Source organism: Quercus lobata, chromosome 9 (genome assembly GCF_001633185.2).
Source record: "Quercus lobata isolate SW786 chromosome 9, ValleyOak3.0 Primary Assembly, whole genome shotgun sequence".
Lineage (NCBI taxonomy): Eukaryota > Viridiplantae > Streptophyta > Magnoliopsida > Fagales > Fagaceae > Quercus > Quercus lobata.
The window spans coordinates 13889367-13906744 of record NC_044912.1 but is presented as its reverse complement, the minus strand read 5'-3'; the positions used below and the strand labels follow the sequence as shown (position 1 = coordinate 13906744).

General features: G+C 30.7%; 1 protein-coding gene across 2 annotated transcripts; it reads right to left on the bottom strand.

The window, feature by feature from the left end:
• Positions 1-1097: 1097 nt before the first annotated feature.
• On the bottom strand, positions 1098-5428 carry LOC115959384. Of its 2 annotated transcripts, none has more exons than XM_031077746.1 (3): positions 5124-5428; positions 2532-2586; positions 1098-1824 (listed from the first exon to the last, which is right to left on the bottom strand). In XM_031077746.1, the coding sequence occupies exons 1-3, from the start codon at positions 5361-5363 to the stop codon at positions 1475-1477; spliced, it is 645 nt and encodes a 214-aa protein (XP_030933606.1). In that variant the 5' UTR covers positions 5364-5428; the 3' UTR covers positions 1098-1474. The 2 variants fall into 2 exon arrangements, with proteins under 2 accessions (XP_030933606.1, XP_030933607.1); XM_031077747.1 differs by lacking the exon at positions 1098-1824 and adding an exon at positions 1832-2399.
• Positions 5429-17378: the final 11950 nt, after the last annotated feature.

Below are 17378 nucleotides of genomic sequence, written 5' to 3'. Positions count from 1 at the left end.
GTTGAGATATTTTAGTCTTTGATTTTGAAGAGTTAAAAGTAGGTAGTAGTTAGCTTAGTTTTATCTTATATTTTAGTTTTCTATGATAAAATTTGATAATAGAACTTCTACAAGAAAGCGACTAATATGTACCTCAAATCCAATATTGATAAAATCATTGAATTTTATATTATCAAACTTACCTTATATTAGCTTACACCCATGAAACCTCCTTCCAAAAAATTACTTACTGTCCAACTCATTCTCACTACAGATCTTACTCCACATTCATACATGATACAAGAACCCACTCGTGTAGAAAATATTTGATGAAGACGGCAGAAAAGCTTTCAAATGGTACACATCAAAATAAAACTTCAGCTACTCTGCCAATATTTTGTGACTGAACTTAAATTGCAAACTCAAAATTTCAGTACAAAATTTTGGAGTAGATGACTGAAAAGCTTGGAAAGCGTCTTATTGTTTCAGAACATAAGACTAGGATGCATTCTAGGAAAGTTGATGGACATTAGTCAAATGACTGATACAATCCATAAGTTTACCCAGGTATCTAAGGCAGAGTGTGGATTACCAAGGTATCTAAGGTTAGACGGTAGGATTGAGTTTGTTTGGGATATGATGAAAAGTTCAGTTTATTTGAGTTTTTAGCATCTTTTTGGTACTATTTATAGGTCCCATTGTATTATTCAGCTAGCTTTTAACTTCTTTTTCTTTTTCTTTTTTTCTACATTTTTAACAAAAAAATTTTAGTTTCAGCTAAATAGGCTGTTCTCAAACAGACCTGGGTAACCATAAAAGCAAGTAAATTGATGAATCTGCCCCCATATTGATGAGTTCTCCCTTCCCAACCATGTCAAGGAATTTGTTGAATTTGGGGGATATTGATGATGATACCTACCCTAGGGGGCTACCTGAAGGCTGTTGATAAATTTGGAATACCATGCTGTTGGATTGGATCTAATCTAGAATTTAGTATCTCAAGCTTGTCAGAGTACCATATGATGCATCGCTTGCAGACATGGACCAAAAGACAATAAGGCAGGATGAACCATGTAAAAATTGAGATTACAAAATGCAGGACACAAATTACTGGCACGGCAACATGGAGAGTAAATATATTGATGCAAAAAAGACTTTACAAACATCATTCAGTCCATCTTTATCTATTCAAACTTGTTCCTATCAACAAAATTTCTATGTGAAACTATACAGCGCAAATGGTATCCTCTCACATAATGGTGGAACTTACTTGTAGGTGCCATAAATGGGAGTCACATAATGGTGGAACTTGCTTGTAGGTGCCATAAATGGGAGTCCACACTTATACGAGAGAAAACATGTAATACACCATTTGTACAGAATAATTTCTCAAATTCTATAGCTGCTGTGGGAAGGACACCATTTCCTGGCTAAACAAGGTGCTTCTTTACTGTAGGTAGCTTCTTGCCATCAAAACTGAGTTGTTCACAACAGATTACCGCTTCTTGTACCTACTGCGATGGGACTCCTTTGTCACCCCGTAATAAACAGGTTTACTACCCAAATATGTGATGAAGTTCTTACCAAAATCTGAATAGCCCAAGATATAGCTTCCCTTGAGATGGCCGCTATTGGTTTTCTCTGAGCTGAAAGGAATGGTTGTAGGCTTATTTTCTGCTGAGTTCATGAAATGCTGAGCTTGAAGTGGCTTTGGTCGCTTTCCCTTTTGATTTCCCTTTCCAGGCATGTTTCCACAGGAAAAAACCTGGCAATGGGGTACAAACTTCCTTGGATATCCCATCTCCACAGTCATCTGTTTGTATAGATCCAAAAGAAGCCTCATACCTGGAAGTTGCATCATAAATTTATCACCAAACATGCCACTGGAAAATCTTTTTCTTTTTTGGGAAAATAAATACATTCTATAAAGGAAACCAAGGAGGCACGACTAAAGTAGACCACTAGAACATAGGAGATGTGATCAGCGCCATTTAAACAACACATGCTAAGCTAAAATTATTTTATAAAACAAAAAGAAAAAGTAGGAAATTTTCCAAAAGTTAATGCTGAGCTCAGGAATTCTAAATGTTTGAATTTCAAGCTTATCACAAAACAATGTTCACAATGTAAATCTAATGTTGGGTTCTCGGATGGTTAGGAACTCAGGACTCAATGAGCTCTAAATCCTTGACTAAAGTGAGAGCATGTCCAACCTAGGGAGCACGACCCAAAAGCTAATTGAGAAAGCATCAGGTGATTGAGGCCATAGCATGTTAGTCCAAAACAAATAAAAATTTTCCCAAGGTAATCTAATATTTCATATTCATGCAAATACTTAAGTACAATTTGTATATGAAGTGGGGTTTTAATTAGCTCAATTGGTAAAGTCTCTTGTTGAACGAGGGATTTGAGATCGAATCCCGCAAACACCAAAAAGAAACCCATTGATTTCTTGGTCTAATGGTAAGCAACAATTATCATGAAACAAATGTCATAATCTAAAATCCTATCGTATGTATAGAAGAAAAAAAAATGTATAATGAAGAACTCACGTTTTCGAACTTCATCGGCTGCCTTGCAGTTCCGAAAGTCTGGGGTGTGGAGAACCTACATATAGAACAAAAATATAATTAAACAATGTCCATCTCTTCACACTATTATAAGCTTAGAAAGATGCAGATTCTGAAATGTTGCATGAGGGGACAAGATATTGCATAGCTAAAATAACTCTTTTCATTTTTGCCCCTAGCTTAAAAAGAATTGAACCTGAAAGATCGACACCCCAAGTCACCCAAAATCTGTCCATTTGAGACAAAGTCCAAGTGGGGATAACTTTTGGGACTATATCAATAACTCGTAACACCACTTATTATAAATATATTAGATCATTTTGCATCAAAAAGCCACTAAGCACTGCCAGAGATGAGTATAAATATATGTTGAATGATGGGAGTCTAGTTTGTAATCAATATTTGAGGCTACTTTGGATGGGAATTTAATTGAGAGAGAGAGAGAGAAAATAATATATTTATATGATGCACAACATTGCCAATGAGCTATAATTCAACTGACACTTCCTTGTCTCATAATAATGAGATGGAGGGTAGGGTTGTGGACTTGAGACTCATTGGGTGCGTACAACTTATCCATATATGTATATGATGTATGAAAATGGGGAACATAATGTCATTTCTAAGACTAGGAAGTAAGTTCCTGACATTTCTCAAACCCTTGAGAAGGTTGGTATAATGTACCCACAAAAAGTATTAAAATTGAGAAAAACATAACCAAGGCATGCAAATGGGAAATGAACAAACAAAAACTCATCCAATCAGGCCAAAACTAAATCAATAATCAAAAGACTGTCAAGTCAGCATCTCAAAAATCAGAAGTGATAGATTTGTATAAATATCAAATTAGATCCCAACGGATATTTCACAACAATGAACTATATTAGAATGCTACTCCACAGCTCCATCTTAATTGGAAGAAGTCTCCATCCTTTGTTTTAAGATGGCCTACAAAAACTCTGCTTTTTACTCTTTAATAGGGAAATCCCCACTCCAGGTTGATATACAGCTCTTAACAATTCCAACTTTTACAACAAATTTTTATATGTTTGAAAATTGACATCTTATTGCCTCTATTTAAACAAAAGCTACCAGACATATTTTCCTAATTCCAATAAAGAAAGGTGAATTTAACCATAAGCATTATGGTCAGGACATTGATGCACATAGTGTATTTCTTTTGAGCTATGGCATGTCCAAATACTACTACACAATGTGTAATGGAAAGTTATGTGGGGGCTTGGACAACATATATCACAAAACATGGCAATAAAACATATACCAGTAGTAGAGTACAATAAACTGGAATTCACAGCTAACAACAGTGTGATTTTTCAAAATGACGTCAGAATTCTTAGCCTAAAACCACTTCAAGCAAAAACAATAATGTTTTTGAATCTGGTTGCTAAGCAAATGTAGTGAAGAAAAATCATCAATCCATAGACACTGTACAATTGGGCCCTTGTATACAAGTCAACACCAACCAAGCCTTAGACCCAAAATTTAGGAGTCCGCTATGTATCTTGGACAGAAGAGCCAGGGTCAGCCAAATGTATTCTTTTCTGCCACACCATTATAAATCAAGTCATCAATGTCTTGTCTTTTCCTAAGCTTTCAAGCAACCAAACATTAGATATGAAATGAAAGACAACGGAACACTCCAAGGAAACCTGCCTGCTATTCAGAAACATAATAAAGCCCAAATTGCCCAAACTCAAAAACAGAACAAACCCATCAAATAGTTATAACCCAATGCTGCATGCAACCCAATAAAACAGAGAATGAAAAGAGAGCCATTTTATGACCCATTGATGACAACCCATTTGCAACAAATGCTATTCATTCCTTTCCTTTACAAACAAATAGAGGATAGTGAAATTTTAAAACACACACACACACAAATAAAACCAGAACCCCAAGAAAAGGTAGGGTTGTAAACTAACAAGCTGAGCCAAATATTAAAAGTTCAAGTTTATTTGTTTAATTTTTTTTGAACACAAGCTCGAGCTCATCACCAGACAATATTTTATGTTTAAGCTTAACTCATTTTCTTGTCAAGCAAGCTTGAGTTTGTTTACGAGCTACTTGATTAACTTACTATTTTCCTATATATTGTGAAACCATGATTAAAATGCTTTACCTCTTCACAAATCTATAATTTTTTACTACAAAAAATAGATGGTTTATATCATTAATAAGCTACAAATATTAATTTAATTTCATATGAACATATTGACAAACTTATTAAATCCAATTTCAAGTTTATATAAATATATGTTTAGACAAGTATACATATAAATATAATTATATAATATTATATATAGCTAAATCAAACTCCTTCTTGAACAAACACGTTATTATGTTTTAACTTGGCCTTTTAATAAAGGCTTGAACTTGGCTTGTTTCAGAAAACAAGCCAAACATATACAAGCTTGTTCTTGAACTGAGCTTTTCAGCCCTGCAAAAAAGCAACATAGACCCACCAAGAATAGGACCCACATTGTTCAAGAAAACAGAAAGACACGCATACAAATATTGATAAAGAAGATGTTTTTGACATGTAGCGTAATGTACCTCGATGAAATGGGGGCGAAGTTGTTGAGTAAGAGCGCGGATTTTGAAGTTGGAGGAGTTGGGGTTAGAGAAGGTGGTATCAATGAGCTTTCTTTTGTTGGTCTTGGGAAGAATGGGACGCATAGGACGAGTGGGTACCGAAGGTGGGCCTTGTGGTTGTGGTTTTGGTGCGCTTTGTGACATTGGTGTCAAATGGGTCTTTGGCATTGAGGCTTCAACAGGTTTTGGATTTGCTGCCATGGATTTCCTCTGATTCTCAATTCTCACTCAGCAAATTGCAATGGGTCGTAGTTCCTAAAAAATCATGATGATTTTGGAATAAACACATTTTATAAGGGCGAATTTGACATTTCATAAAGTAAATAGTTTCAGAACAAATAATAGTATTATTTTCGTTATGAGGTCTTTTTTTTTTTTTTTTTTAATTCTTTATGAGGAACAAAAAATATAATTATTATACATGAGAAATGACAAAGTTTGAATATTAAATTGCTTGTAACTCATTACAACAATTCTATTCAATATTTTTTTATTGAATATGAATTATAACAAATTCACAATTTGGTTACTTTTTTTTTTTTTTTATGAACAAAATGGGTGAGCGGGGGCAACCATTATGGCGGACCTCTATGGGCGTGATCATTGGAGCACTCACCTGTAAGAGAATGTTAGATTGAGTCATAGTTACTATTGTTTGGAGTGATAACAAATCTCACCTTAACCTCACGAGAAGGCTAGTATCCTTGGGCCATCTACAAAAGGGAATTCTCACATTCTGCCCATTGGGGTTTGAACATTAGACCTCTAGCAACGCTGCACTTTTGTGTTTTTTTCTTATATTCTTCATGCTTGTAAAATTTTCACAAAATCAAAGATTAATAGTTATATTATCAATCAAATTTTTAAATTTCATGTTTTTGTAGTTTAAAATTATGCAAAAAAATAACTTTATGAATTGAATAGTAAATAATATTTAATTGACATAAAATTTGAGATGTGTGTTGATAACATAAAAAATGTGTAATCTAATAATTAGACTTTCAAAATATGTAATTAAGTTAATTTTTTAGTATTTTCAACAAAAATGTTTAGGATTTAGTCTCACTTCCCTCAACTATTGAATTATCAAGATTATTAATCTCACTTTAATTTAGACTTAAAAAAAAAAATTAATCCTAAAATACATGCCAAACACTTTGAAGTTAGTTTTTATTCAACACAAAATATGGATTATACAGTTACACTTACACCATTAGAGCATTCACATAGCTTGTGCAAAATTTTTTGTTAATTTTAGCTTAAGAACCTCTCTTTTTTTTCTTCTTTTTTTTTTTTTTAATTATCTTATATACTGTACTGTCACCAAGCCCAAAAGTAGGGCATACTGGATGTGCTTCATAATGAGCCAATTCGCCATCACCACATGTCCAAAGCATAGCAAAATAATAAGAAAAGAAAGATAAAAAGATATGTATAAAGGAGAAAGCATGTAGTCATTAGTTGTGGTCCACATGTTCAAGATAGTGGGTAAAAGTAATAGCAAGATCAGTCATGGACCATTACAGCTGTAGCAACTAGCAACAAATCTCAGCTGTGTGCTATAGGTTTTGGGCATATTACAGTAGAGGGCTAGCTTGTTGAAGAAGCATTATTGTGTGTAGTACAAGCACAAACACACTTGTCAAATAAGCACCAAATGCATGTGGTCCACTTTGTTAAGACTCTATCTTGTCCTCTCCAATGGGAAGATAACGCCTTACCCATAGGGAAAGTGACACATGCCCATTTCCACCATTATTAAAGGATATAGGACTCAATGAAGAAAAGACACACTTTAACATTACGATGGAAGCCTTCTTCCCACCTCTTCTTTCTTTATGATCCCACTGTTTCTTTCTCTCTTTCTCAGTTGTAACACAATACCCCCATTGTAACCATTTTCAGAAAAAATAGTGGAATATTCGATTGGCTAGTGTTCGTGATTTTCTCCCCCTCCCAACATAGAGGGTTTCTACATTAAAAAAACTTGTGTATATTTCTCTTGCAACTTTACTCTCATGTTTTTCATTTTCTTACAAGCAAAAAAACACTGTTTTTAACAAAGATGATGTTTAAATGTACTGTTAAGGTTTTAGAGATTTTTACAAAATAAACTCAAAAATTTAACTTGCACGTACATATACTCACTTTTCAAAATAGTCTACATCAGATTATTTATTTTATACTATTTCATTAAAATATCAATTTTCTTGATTTTTTTTAGTTGTTTTTCTTTCTTTACACATAACAACCTTCATTTACTATCTTCTTTCATCCTTAAGATACATAAAAAAAAATAAATAGTGTAAATTTACATGTTTACTACAGTACATAACCATGTTTTTTTACAAAACTTTGCATAAATTGATATGAGTGAATTTTGAAATTTGTTAAACAAATACTAATGCGCGTATAGATAAGAATTTACTATTCCTATCCTAAACAAGAAATGAACAGAGGATTTAGAGAATGAATGGAACAATGAAGAATTAGAGAGAAAAAGGAAGAGAGAGATTGGGGAGAGTAGAGAATTGGGTATTGCATCAGATTCTTCATTGATACCTTCCCTAAAACCATTCCTCCCCTTTATACCCAAGCCTTAACAGAGCTATAGTACAATGGTATCACCCTATAACTACTTCTAACTAACTAACTAACTAACTAACCACCCCATCATTTAACAGATGTCACTAACAGAATGGTCCCTAATACTTACTCAATTAACTAACTACTCGCTGCCACTGTTACATTTTAGCTTAATTAGAACAGATTATACTCTCATCAGCACATGGCAGCAACAACACTTGATCACAACCAAAGCAGCCCTTGACCACATCAGCACCCCAATGCACCAGAACATTTAAGCAACTCCTATCACGTGCTCGCAATGCAATAGTCTATCCTAGTTTTGTACAGCTAAAAGCATTAACAACCTAGTTACATTTTTCGTTTACTCATTTAGTATGCATTTGGGATTGCTTAAAAAGTCAATTTTTTTTACTATTCCGTTTATTTTTGCTACTATTCACGAGTCATATTGTATATTTTAATACTATTCATAGACCTTACTATATTATTTCAGTTACTTTTTAACTTTATCTACAGTATTTTTGCTTATCCTCTAAAATATGACCCTCACTAGATCTTACTGGCCTGAGCTAGTCTAAGTGTGCGTTTGGGTTAGGATTAAAAATTAAAATTATTTTATTATTCAGTTTATTTTTGCTACTATTCATGGCCACACTGTATTATTTCAACTAACTTTTTCTTTTATTTACAGTAATTTCAACAATAATTTTTTAATTTCAACAAAATAAACGACACCTAAACATACTCTAATTATTAGTCTATAATTTTTTAAAAGTAACGTGGGATAATTGAAACAAGCCTTTGATTTTTTTTTTTTTTTTTTAAAGCAACCCTTTGATTTCTTAATTCATACTGACAAGTGACATATCCTAATTAATCCCAGTATAATTTTGAATTTTCTAATAATATTCCATACTGAAGAACAAGTGACAAACACGTATATATATATATATATATATATATCTCCTAGTATTGATTTTTCTAATGATAACAGTGGGGTAAAATATTGCGGCGATGGCTCAATTACAATTAGCATGATAAAAATGTTGGACTCGCTAATAAATTATGCCAAGAACACATGCAAAGATGTTGTAATATATAAATTATAATAATACCCAACTTTCAAGAAGGAGATTATTATGAGACTCAATCTTTGCTTTTCCACACGTTTTACCGAAACACGTACAGACATTTTTCTTGTATTAAACGACATTAATTATTCATGTGCACATGTCAATGTCAGTATGTTACTTAGCACAAAATAATTAACTGTGCTTTACAATACGTAGGTCTTGCATTAAACGACATTATGCACATGCTAATGTTTTTTCAAATGCTTTCTAATAATCATAATTGTTTTTTAAATGCTTTACAATACGTGTAGGGAATTGGATTGGTAGAGTTTCTATAAGAAAACTGAATGTAATCTATATCTATAATATTTAATAATGAAAACCTTTATGTCGGTTTTGGTGACTTCTATTGTTGTAACATAATGTTGTCAAAAAGAAGGTTTTTCACAAATTTTTAACTGAAAATTTCGACTATAGTTTTTTTTTTTTTTTTGAAAACATAGTATAAAATTAAAACTACATAGCAAAGTCAACTTCATTCTTAGAAAATGAAGGGAAATATCAAAAACTTTTTAAAGAAATTATATTAAAAATTCAAATCATAATAGACAACAGTAGTTTAGAATTGCATTCAATATTGTTCCAAATAAAATATTTTGATTTTTTTGGGTATTAATTTCAGTCAATATTTTCATAAAACTATAGATCCATAATTACAAATGGCGCCATTAATATAATTGGAGTTACATTATGATTGATTATAAGGACCAAGAGGAAATATTATAGGGACTACCGCACACTCTTAGTGCGATGGTCACTCCACAAGTATAAGTGCTTGTAGGGTGTGGGGGATAATGGCCGGGGTTCAAGTCTCCAGGAGAGAGCTTCACACACATATACACTTAGATTATGCTAGAGTAGAATTCTATCTTGTATAATATATATATATATATATATATACATATATATTTATATTATAGGGACTCTTAAAACACACTTACTCAACTTCTTCAATTATATTCCTCTCGGGGTGGGGGGTGAAAGATTATTATTTTTAGAACATGGAAGATGATATATTTAAATTTTATTATATCTTTTATTGTGGTAAATGAATCTATGTGAAATTTTAATTTGACAGTTGAATTTGAATTCCAACTATATTGATTGTTATAGGCCGAGCCCATTCAAAAATTTACTGGGCTCGTATATAAGCAGGCCTAGGCATGTGATGGCTCATTTGGAGTCTTTCCTATTCTATGTACCACATAAGAAGATGAAGATATATCTCATTTTAATAACGTTCTATTTGTTTGGAGTGGAAAATCTTGTGTAAAGATAGTTTTTCTTATTTTTTAGTGTTCGGTAACATAAAAAAAATGAGTCAAAGGAAAACTATATTTAGTCAACATAAAAAGTATGACTTATTTTTAAAGATTTTTTTCCATTAATTTTTTTTTTTGAAAAACAACTCTATCTCATAGCAAGCTAAATAAGGGAAATTAGGAGATTATTTTTTAACTCATTTAAGAAAACATAAGAAAATCAAATAGCTTTATAGAAAATGCTTTTTGAAAAATGATTCATTTTCTAGAAAATATCATCGTTGAAACAAACAAAGTGTAAGATACATATGTATTCTCACTCTTATAGTACATGAGTTCCGCATAATTATGAGGTCTATGAACTATAAAGACAATACTATATATATTTGATACATGAGAGTAGCATTACTTAGTCTTTTCTTGTGCTGTTGACAAATATCATGTTTGGTGTGTTTAATGCAATAAAATGGTTATATGTTGTATGCAAGTAGAAGTAATATCATAATTACAAGATTCTAAATTTTCTCTTATTTATATGTTAGCTCTCATTGTATTTCCCAGCAACGAAACCAAGTTTTAGGCAATTTAGAATGTTCTATTTAATTATGTTTTATACATATGAAATGATGGTATGAACTATGAAAACAACATGGCTAGCTCTTATTCGGTTCTTACAGTGTTTTTGGAAGTTTGGAGGGAGAAGAGAATAGATGGTATATATGAGCGGAAGATGGGTGACCTTATTTGGATGTTTTAAAAATTAAGTAGGGAGAGGAGAATAGATACTTCTCCCCTTTATTTAGATGTTTTACAAATTAAAAATGGGAATAAAATGAAATGATAAGACATCATTTAAATTACAATTATACCCCCCTTTTTTTTTTCCATTTAATGGAATAGATATAAATTGTCAATATAACGGTAAAATTGAAAATTTATTTATTTTTAAATATAATTGGAACTACAAATTTCCTCAATTTGGGGGAATTAAAAATGATAAACCTCCAAATCCCCTCTAATGCCTTCTCTATTCCTTTTAAAACACATCAAAACAGGGTTAATTAACACCACTCTTCCCCTCAGGGACAGACCCAGGATTTCAAGCTAAGAGGGCTGGAGATAAGCGAAAAAAAAAAAAAAAAATTCAAATACACATCCATATAGTATTAAGAAACTTTCAACCAAGACAAATACACAACAATCATTGTTTTTTTTAATATATTAAGATGCAATTATCTACCAATAAAAACAAAGACGCAAAACACTATTGTTTCTTAATACACAAAATACTATTGTTTCTTTACATTTTTTTTTTTAAAAGATTTACATGGGCTAGGTTAATGATTCATGATTTTGGAGGGGGGCCCAAGCTACAGAGTAAGGGAGCCCAAGTCTAAATTTTTTATTTTTTTACTGAAAATTAAATTACTAAAAAAAAAGTTTTGGCCTAGGGGGCCTAGGCCCCCACCTAGGTCCGTCCCTAATTCCCCTCCTCTATTCAAACACACTATTAGGCAATTGGCTAAGATCATAAAAGAGGAAAAAGTATCTTATGAAACGATCTCATAAGACCTCTTTTGGATAACATGAGGATCCTACACACACATACGTGTGCGTGCGAGAAGTCTATATACATTTTCACTATTTTTCTTATCAACTTAAATAAAACTATTTGCCTCATTTACCCCCCCCCCAAAAAAAAACTCTCTCTCTCTCTCTCTCTCTCTCTCTCTCTCTCATTTACTAAAAAAACAAAAGTCATGAACAACCCACTATTTTTTCTATTATCTCTAAACTTATTTTCACGATTTACATTTAAGATAAATAAGTTTATTTATTTATGTATATAATTAATGAGAAATTTTTTGAAAATCCATTTTTGATTGTGAGTGTCGAGGTTATGAGATATATGAAATGAAGTTGCAAAGAAAATAGCTTCTTTTGTTCTACATTTTTAAATTTACTGTTTACATATAATAAAATATCTCGCTTGAATATATTATCTCAGACATCAAATTATATTGAGCCAATCCTTGAAAACAAGTTTAATTTTGAGGATCAAAAGTTGACAAGATAATTATGGTCTTGTAAGCTAACTCGATTAGGATTGCGATTGAACCATGGATGTATAAATCCAATCCAACAAAAGTTTTTCCCCCTAGAATTTTCTTTAGTTTGAAGTTTGAACAGAAAATTTTGAAAAGTTCTTTGAATTTATGGTATCAATTATTTTTATTTATTTTTTGTATACTTATTGCAAATGTTCAAAGTTGTGATCTCAAAGTGAGGATTGGAGTGCTTCACAATTGCATTTTTGTCAAAGAAAACAGAAAATTCTTGTTTTGTACTCTTTACTTAAAAGGGCCAAAAGAGATTATTGAAACCATTAGTTGTTGAAGTCTTTAAGTATTAGGTTTCAAATAAAGTATAGTAAATATTGGAGGGAAGACCATTTCCTCCTCATTCCCCCAAGAACAAAAATTATAGTCATAAATAATCATTCTAACAAAAATTTCATTCACAAAACCAATTTTATACAGAGAGTAATTAGAAATTCAACCATTTTTATTTTCAAATACACCATTATTAGTTCACAAACATTTGAATATATATATATATACACACACACATATAAGAATAGCCACCTAAAATAGTTAAATATATTAAATTATAGTAAATCATCTACATAATCATTCCAAATAATTTAACATTTTACATGCCTATACGGAAAATGTTTTAACTCGAGCAGCTTCAATTTTAAGGGTGAAAAATGATTTCCACCTAAAACCTATCGTTTTTCATTGACCAAGAAACAAATTTTCTTTTGACTAGACTCACTAGAGTTTTATGGCATACCAAATATTGGAATATGTTTTCCACCAAAATAAATGGATATGAATTTTCAATAATTTTATCAAATATATTTTTCTATGTGAAAGCCTTTATTGAGAAAGTTAAAAAGAAGCTTTTTGTTTTTTATCAAATATTTTATTTGGTCATTTCACTAATTTTAGCGGGTAATGTAAAGCATTAACATTTTGTTTATATAATTAGTGTTTGCTAGGTACATTTTTAAGTGATAGAAATGGTAGATTGATTGCAAAGAAGAGAAGAGGAAATGTACTTTGTTTGGTTGAACACGTGGGAGAGGAAGAGAAGATAAAATGGTAAGAGGAATGAAAAAAGGAAAAAAAGAGATGAGGAAATGATGTACTTTTTTTTGTATGTTTGGTAAAAGTTGATCCTAAAATTCTATGGGTCAGACTTTATTATTATTATTATTATTAATGTTAGATTTTAGTTTTAGATTGGCAAATCATGAACAAAAGAGTCTTTTATAGTGCTTTAAAAGTCCTTATGAATAGTGCAGACTGCTACCCAAGTTATGCAAGTTATCGTGCTACATTAAGCTTTTCTATAGCTTTATATAGTTGTTCAATTGATCGAAAGGCCCAATTTTCAGTGGATCAATCTTTAGTTGGATCAATTGAGTTATGTGATTTCAAAAATGTAAATTCAACCCATCAAGCATTTAGGGTTTTGTGTATGCAAGCCAAAGGTATTTAAGAAAACCCTAATACATGTGAAAAAGACTTCTAGGGTTCTACTAATTGTAAATCTAAAGGTATTGTGCCTCCAGCTTTCAAAACCTCTATTGGTGATCAAAGTAAAGCATATTCAAAACCAATGATATATAAGGTTGTTGTAATTCTAGTTTTCTCAAGTGCTAGACCAAAATCTTCAAGTGGGTACTTGAAGTCATGGACAGGAGGTTTAGGTGCAACATCTCCATAACTAAAGAAGTCCATAGATTTGGATTACATTGAGTAACATTAGTAAATTTTACTAGAAATAGAATTATTTGATATTGTAAAACTTTTATTCAATTAGTATATTTGTTTTTGCTTTAGGGTTGCCAGGTTAAACGGTTAAACTCCCCTTCGTTGGCTTTAACTTTGGCATTTATATTTCATTGCTTTTTTCAGGAGCATATTGTTGTGTTATGCATTTTTTACTTTACTTTTTGTTTGAACAATATTGGTGATTATTTGTATAACCAAAGACCATTGATAATTTGACTAAGTAATAACTTGACTTTAATACATGATTAACATGGATCTAATAACCAACTATGATGGTATATTTGTATGTTTAATAAAAGCAAGAAGTAAAGAAAAGGAGCAAGAATTCCTCTATTTGTAATAGGGAAGGGAATGAAATATTGATAGTTATGGTGATTTTATTTTTAATTATATCCCTCAAAAGTTATATTAAAATATTTGATAATAGTTGGTAAGTTGTAAGGATATAAAAGTAATGGTGTGCAAAAAAAAAAAAAAAAACTTTCATTACACTTCAGCTTCAAATCAAGTTTTTTTTTTTTTTTTTTTTTTTTTTTTTTTTTTTTAAGATGTGGATCCTAGTTTCGCAATTTCCATTTTCTAAAGATAACACCCACCCTTCCTCCACACCTTTTTGTTTCCCTCGTTTCTCTCCCACATAGAAAAAAGAAAAAAAGACAAAAACAAATCTACTCTTTTTCCTTTCCTTCAAAGTTCAAACCAAAAGCAAGTGAAAACCTCAAAATTGACTAGAAATCTCTATTTACAAATTTGAAATTAATTTCCACAAAAAGTAGTGTTCGTATGTGTAAGAGAGAACAACCATTGCGGCCGCGCGTGCGTAGTAGTACTATCCCACGCCCAAAAAGGTTGCTGCCATTACCATGCCTCTAAAATGGTTTCAAAGGTCACAAAAGTAAACAAATACATATACGAGTGACACCTAGATATAGTCCAATAGTTGACTAAACTATCATTTCAGCGCCAACAATTTTTTATACTGTGTATAGTATATTTATATCATCTGTGTGGCTAGCTACGTCCCTGTTACAAGGGAGTGCATACCTTGACAATGGTTTGAGACTTTTGATTTTTCGGTTTAAAAAAAAAAGGTAGTGATTAAGATCAATTTTAAATTTTATTTGTATCACAAAATAAAAAGAGACATTAATTTTAAGAATTTTGATAATTATGTTATAAAAAGTTAATCTCATTCGTATAAGACCGTTACGGATCTCAGTCTAATATTTTATTATTTTATTTTGACCTATAACTTATACCTCAATAGTTGTGAATATATTGTAATAACAACAATATGTCATGACATTTTTAGTTGTGCTACATCTCGGTATGATATTTTATTATTTTATTTTATTTTATTTTGACTCATAAGGAATTGATACATGCGTCACAATATTTTCACAATATCTCTATGTATACATTGTACTTAATTACAATGTAAATTTATATTGTAGACACAAAAAAATGGGCAAATTTTGTACACATTTACAAAATTTGTACAATATTTACTATTTTTTGTGCAAATGTGTATAATATTAACCATTTTTGTGTATTTACAATGTAAACTTGCATTGCAAGTACAAAGTAAACATATAAAGATGTTAAAAACAAAAAAAAAAACAAAAAACAAAAACAAAAACAAAGCTTAAACCAACTGGCATACTTGGAAGGAAAAGAAAAAAGGAAAAAAAAAAAAAAAGGAAAAAAAGAAAACAAAACTAAAAGTGCACCTCACTAATTGAATAAACCAAAAAAACACAATTCATGAACCTTTGGCTCTTTTTATATAGTTAATAGAAATAGATATGCCATCTTACATATATAAATATTTAAAAGGAAAAAAAAAAAAACTTTAGGCATTGTATAAATTAATGTTAAAATGTTGTGAACTTAGCATTTTTTTTATTTGATCTATAAAAAATTGAGATCTTAACAATTGTGAAAATATTGTGATAACAATAAGTGTTGTAACATTTTCTTAAAACATTTATTTTTAATTGTGATTGGTCACAATCTCATATTTTATTATTTTATTTCGACTTGTAAAAAATTGACGCGTCAATAATTGTGAAATTTGTTGTGTCAATATAAAAAAAAAATATAAATATATATATATATATATATATATATAAGCTTACATAAAATTAATAAAAAAAAAAAAAAAACACAAACCGATTACTAAAAAAAAAAAAAAAAAAACTTTAGGCATTGTATCTACTGTGCCAGTTAAATAAACCAAAAGCACTGCACAATAAGTGTTGTAACATTTTTTCAAAACATTTATTTTTAGTTATGGTTGGTCACAATTTCATATTTTATTATTTTATTTTGACTTGTAAGAAATTGATACGTCAATAATTGTGAAAATATTTTGAAATTTGTTGTGTCAGTATAACAATATATATACCAGCTTACATAAATATCTAAAAGGGAAAAAAAATAAAACATAAACCAATTACTGAAAAAAAAAAAAAAAAAAAAAAAAAAAAAAAAAACACTTTAGGCACTATAGCTATAGTGCCAGTTGAATAAAGTAAAAGCACTGCACAATAAGTGTTGTAACATTTTTTCAAAACATTTATTTTTAGTTGTAGTTGGTTACAGTCTCATATTTTATTATTTTATTTCAACTTATAAGAAATTGACACGACAATAATTGTAAAAATATTGTGAAATTTGTTGTGTCAGTATAACAATATATATACCAGCTTACATAAATATTTAAAAGAAAAAGAAAAACACAAACCGATTACTGGGGAAAAAAAAGAAACTTTAGGCAGTGCCAGTTACCGTACTAAACCAAAAGCACCGTAACTACAGTGCATAAGTGCATTCGCGATAAAGTAAAAGTACTGCATAATAAGTATTGTAACATTTTCTCAAAATATTTATTTTTAGTTTTGGTTGGTCACAGTCTAATATTTTATTATTTTATTTCGACTTGTAAAAAATTGACATGTCAATAATTGTGAAAATATTGTGAAATTTGTTGCGTTAGTATAAGAATATATATATATATATATATATATATATATATCAGCTTAGATAAATATTTAAATTAAAAAAAAAAAACTTTATGTACTGTAGCTACAGTACCGACTGGCACTGTAGCTACAGTGCCGCATGGTGCTCCGAAACAAAAAGTTACTGTTTCCGCTACAGTGCTTGCACAGTACAAATACACTGAGTGTACAGTGACAAAGTACTGTAGCGGCATAACCGCTTTTATATATAAGAAATTTGATGACACATTCACTGTATTCTATAATTGACTGGTCAGTGTTCATGCACACATTGATTCGGGTAGATTAGGATTCATATTTTAGGGCTGACATCGAACACCGGCCATGCTTTTTGTGATCATTTCTA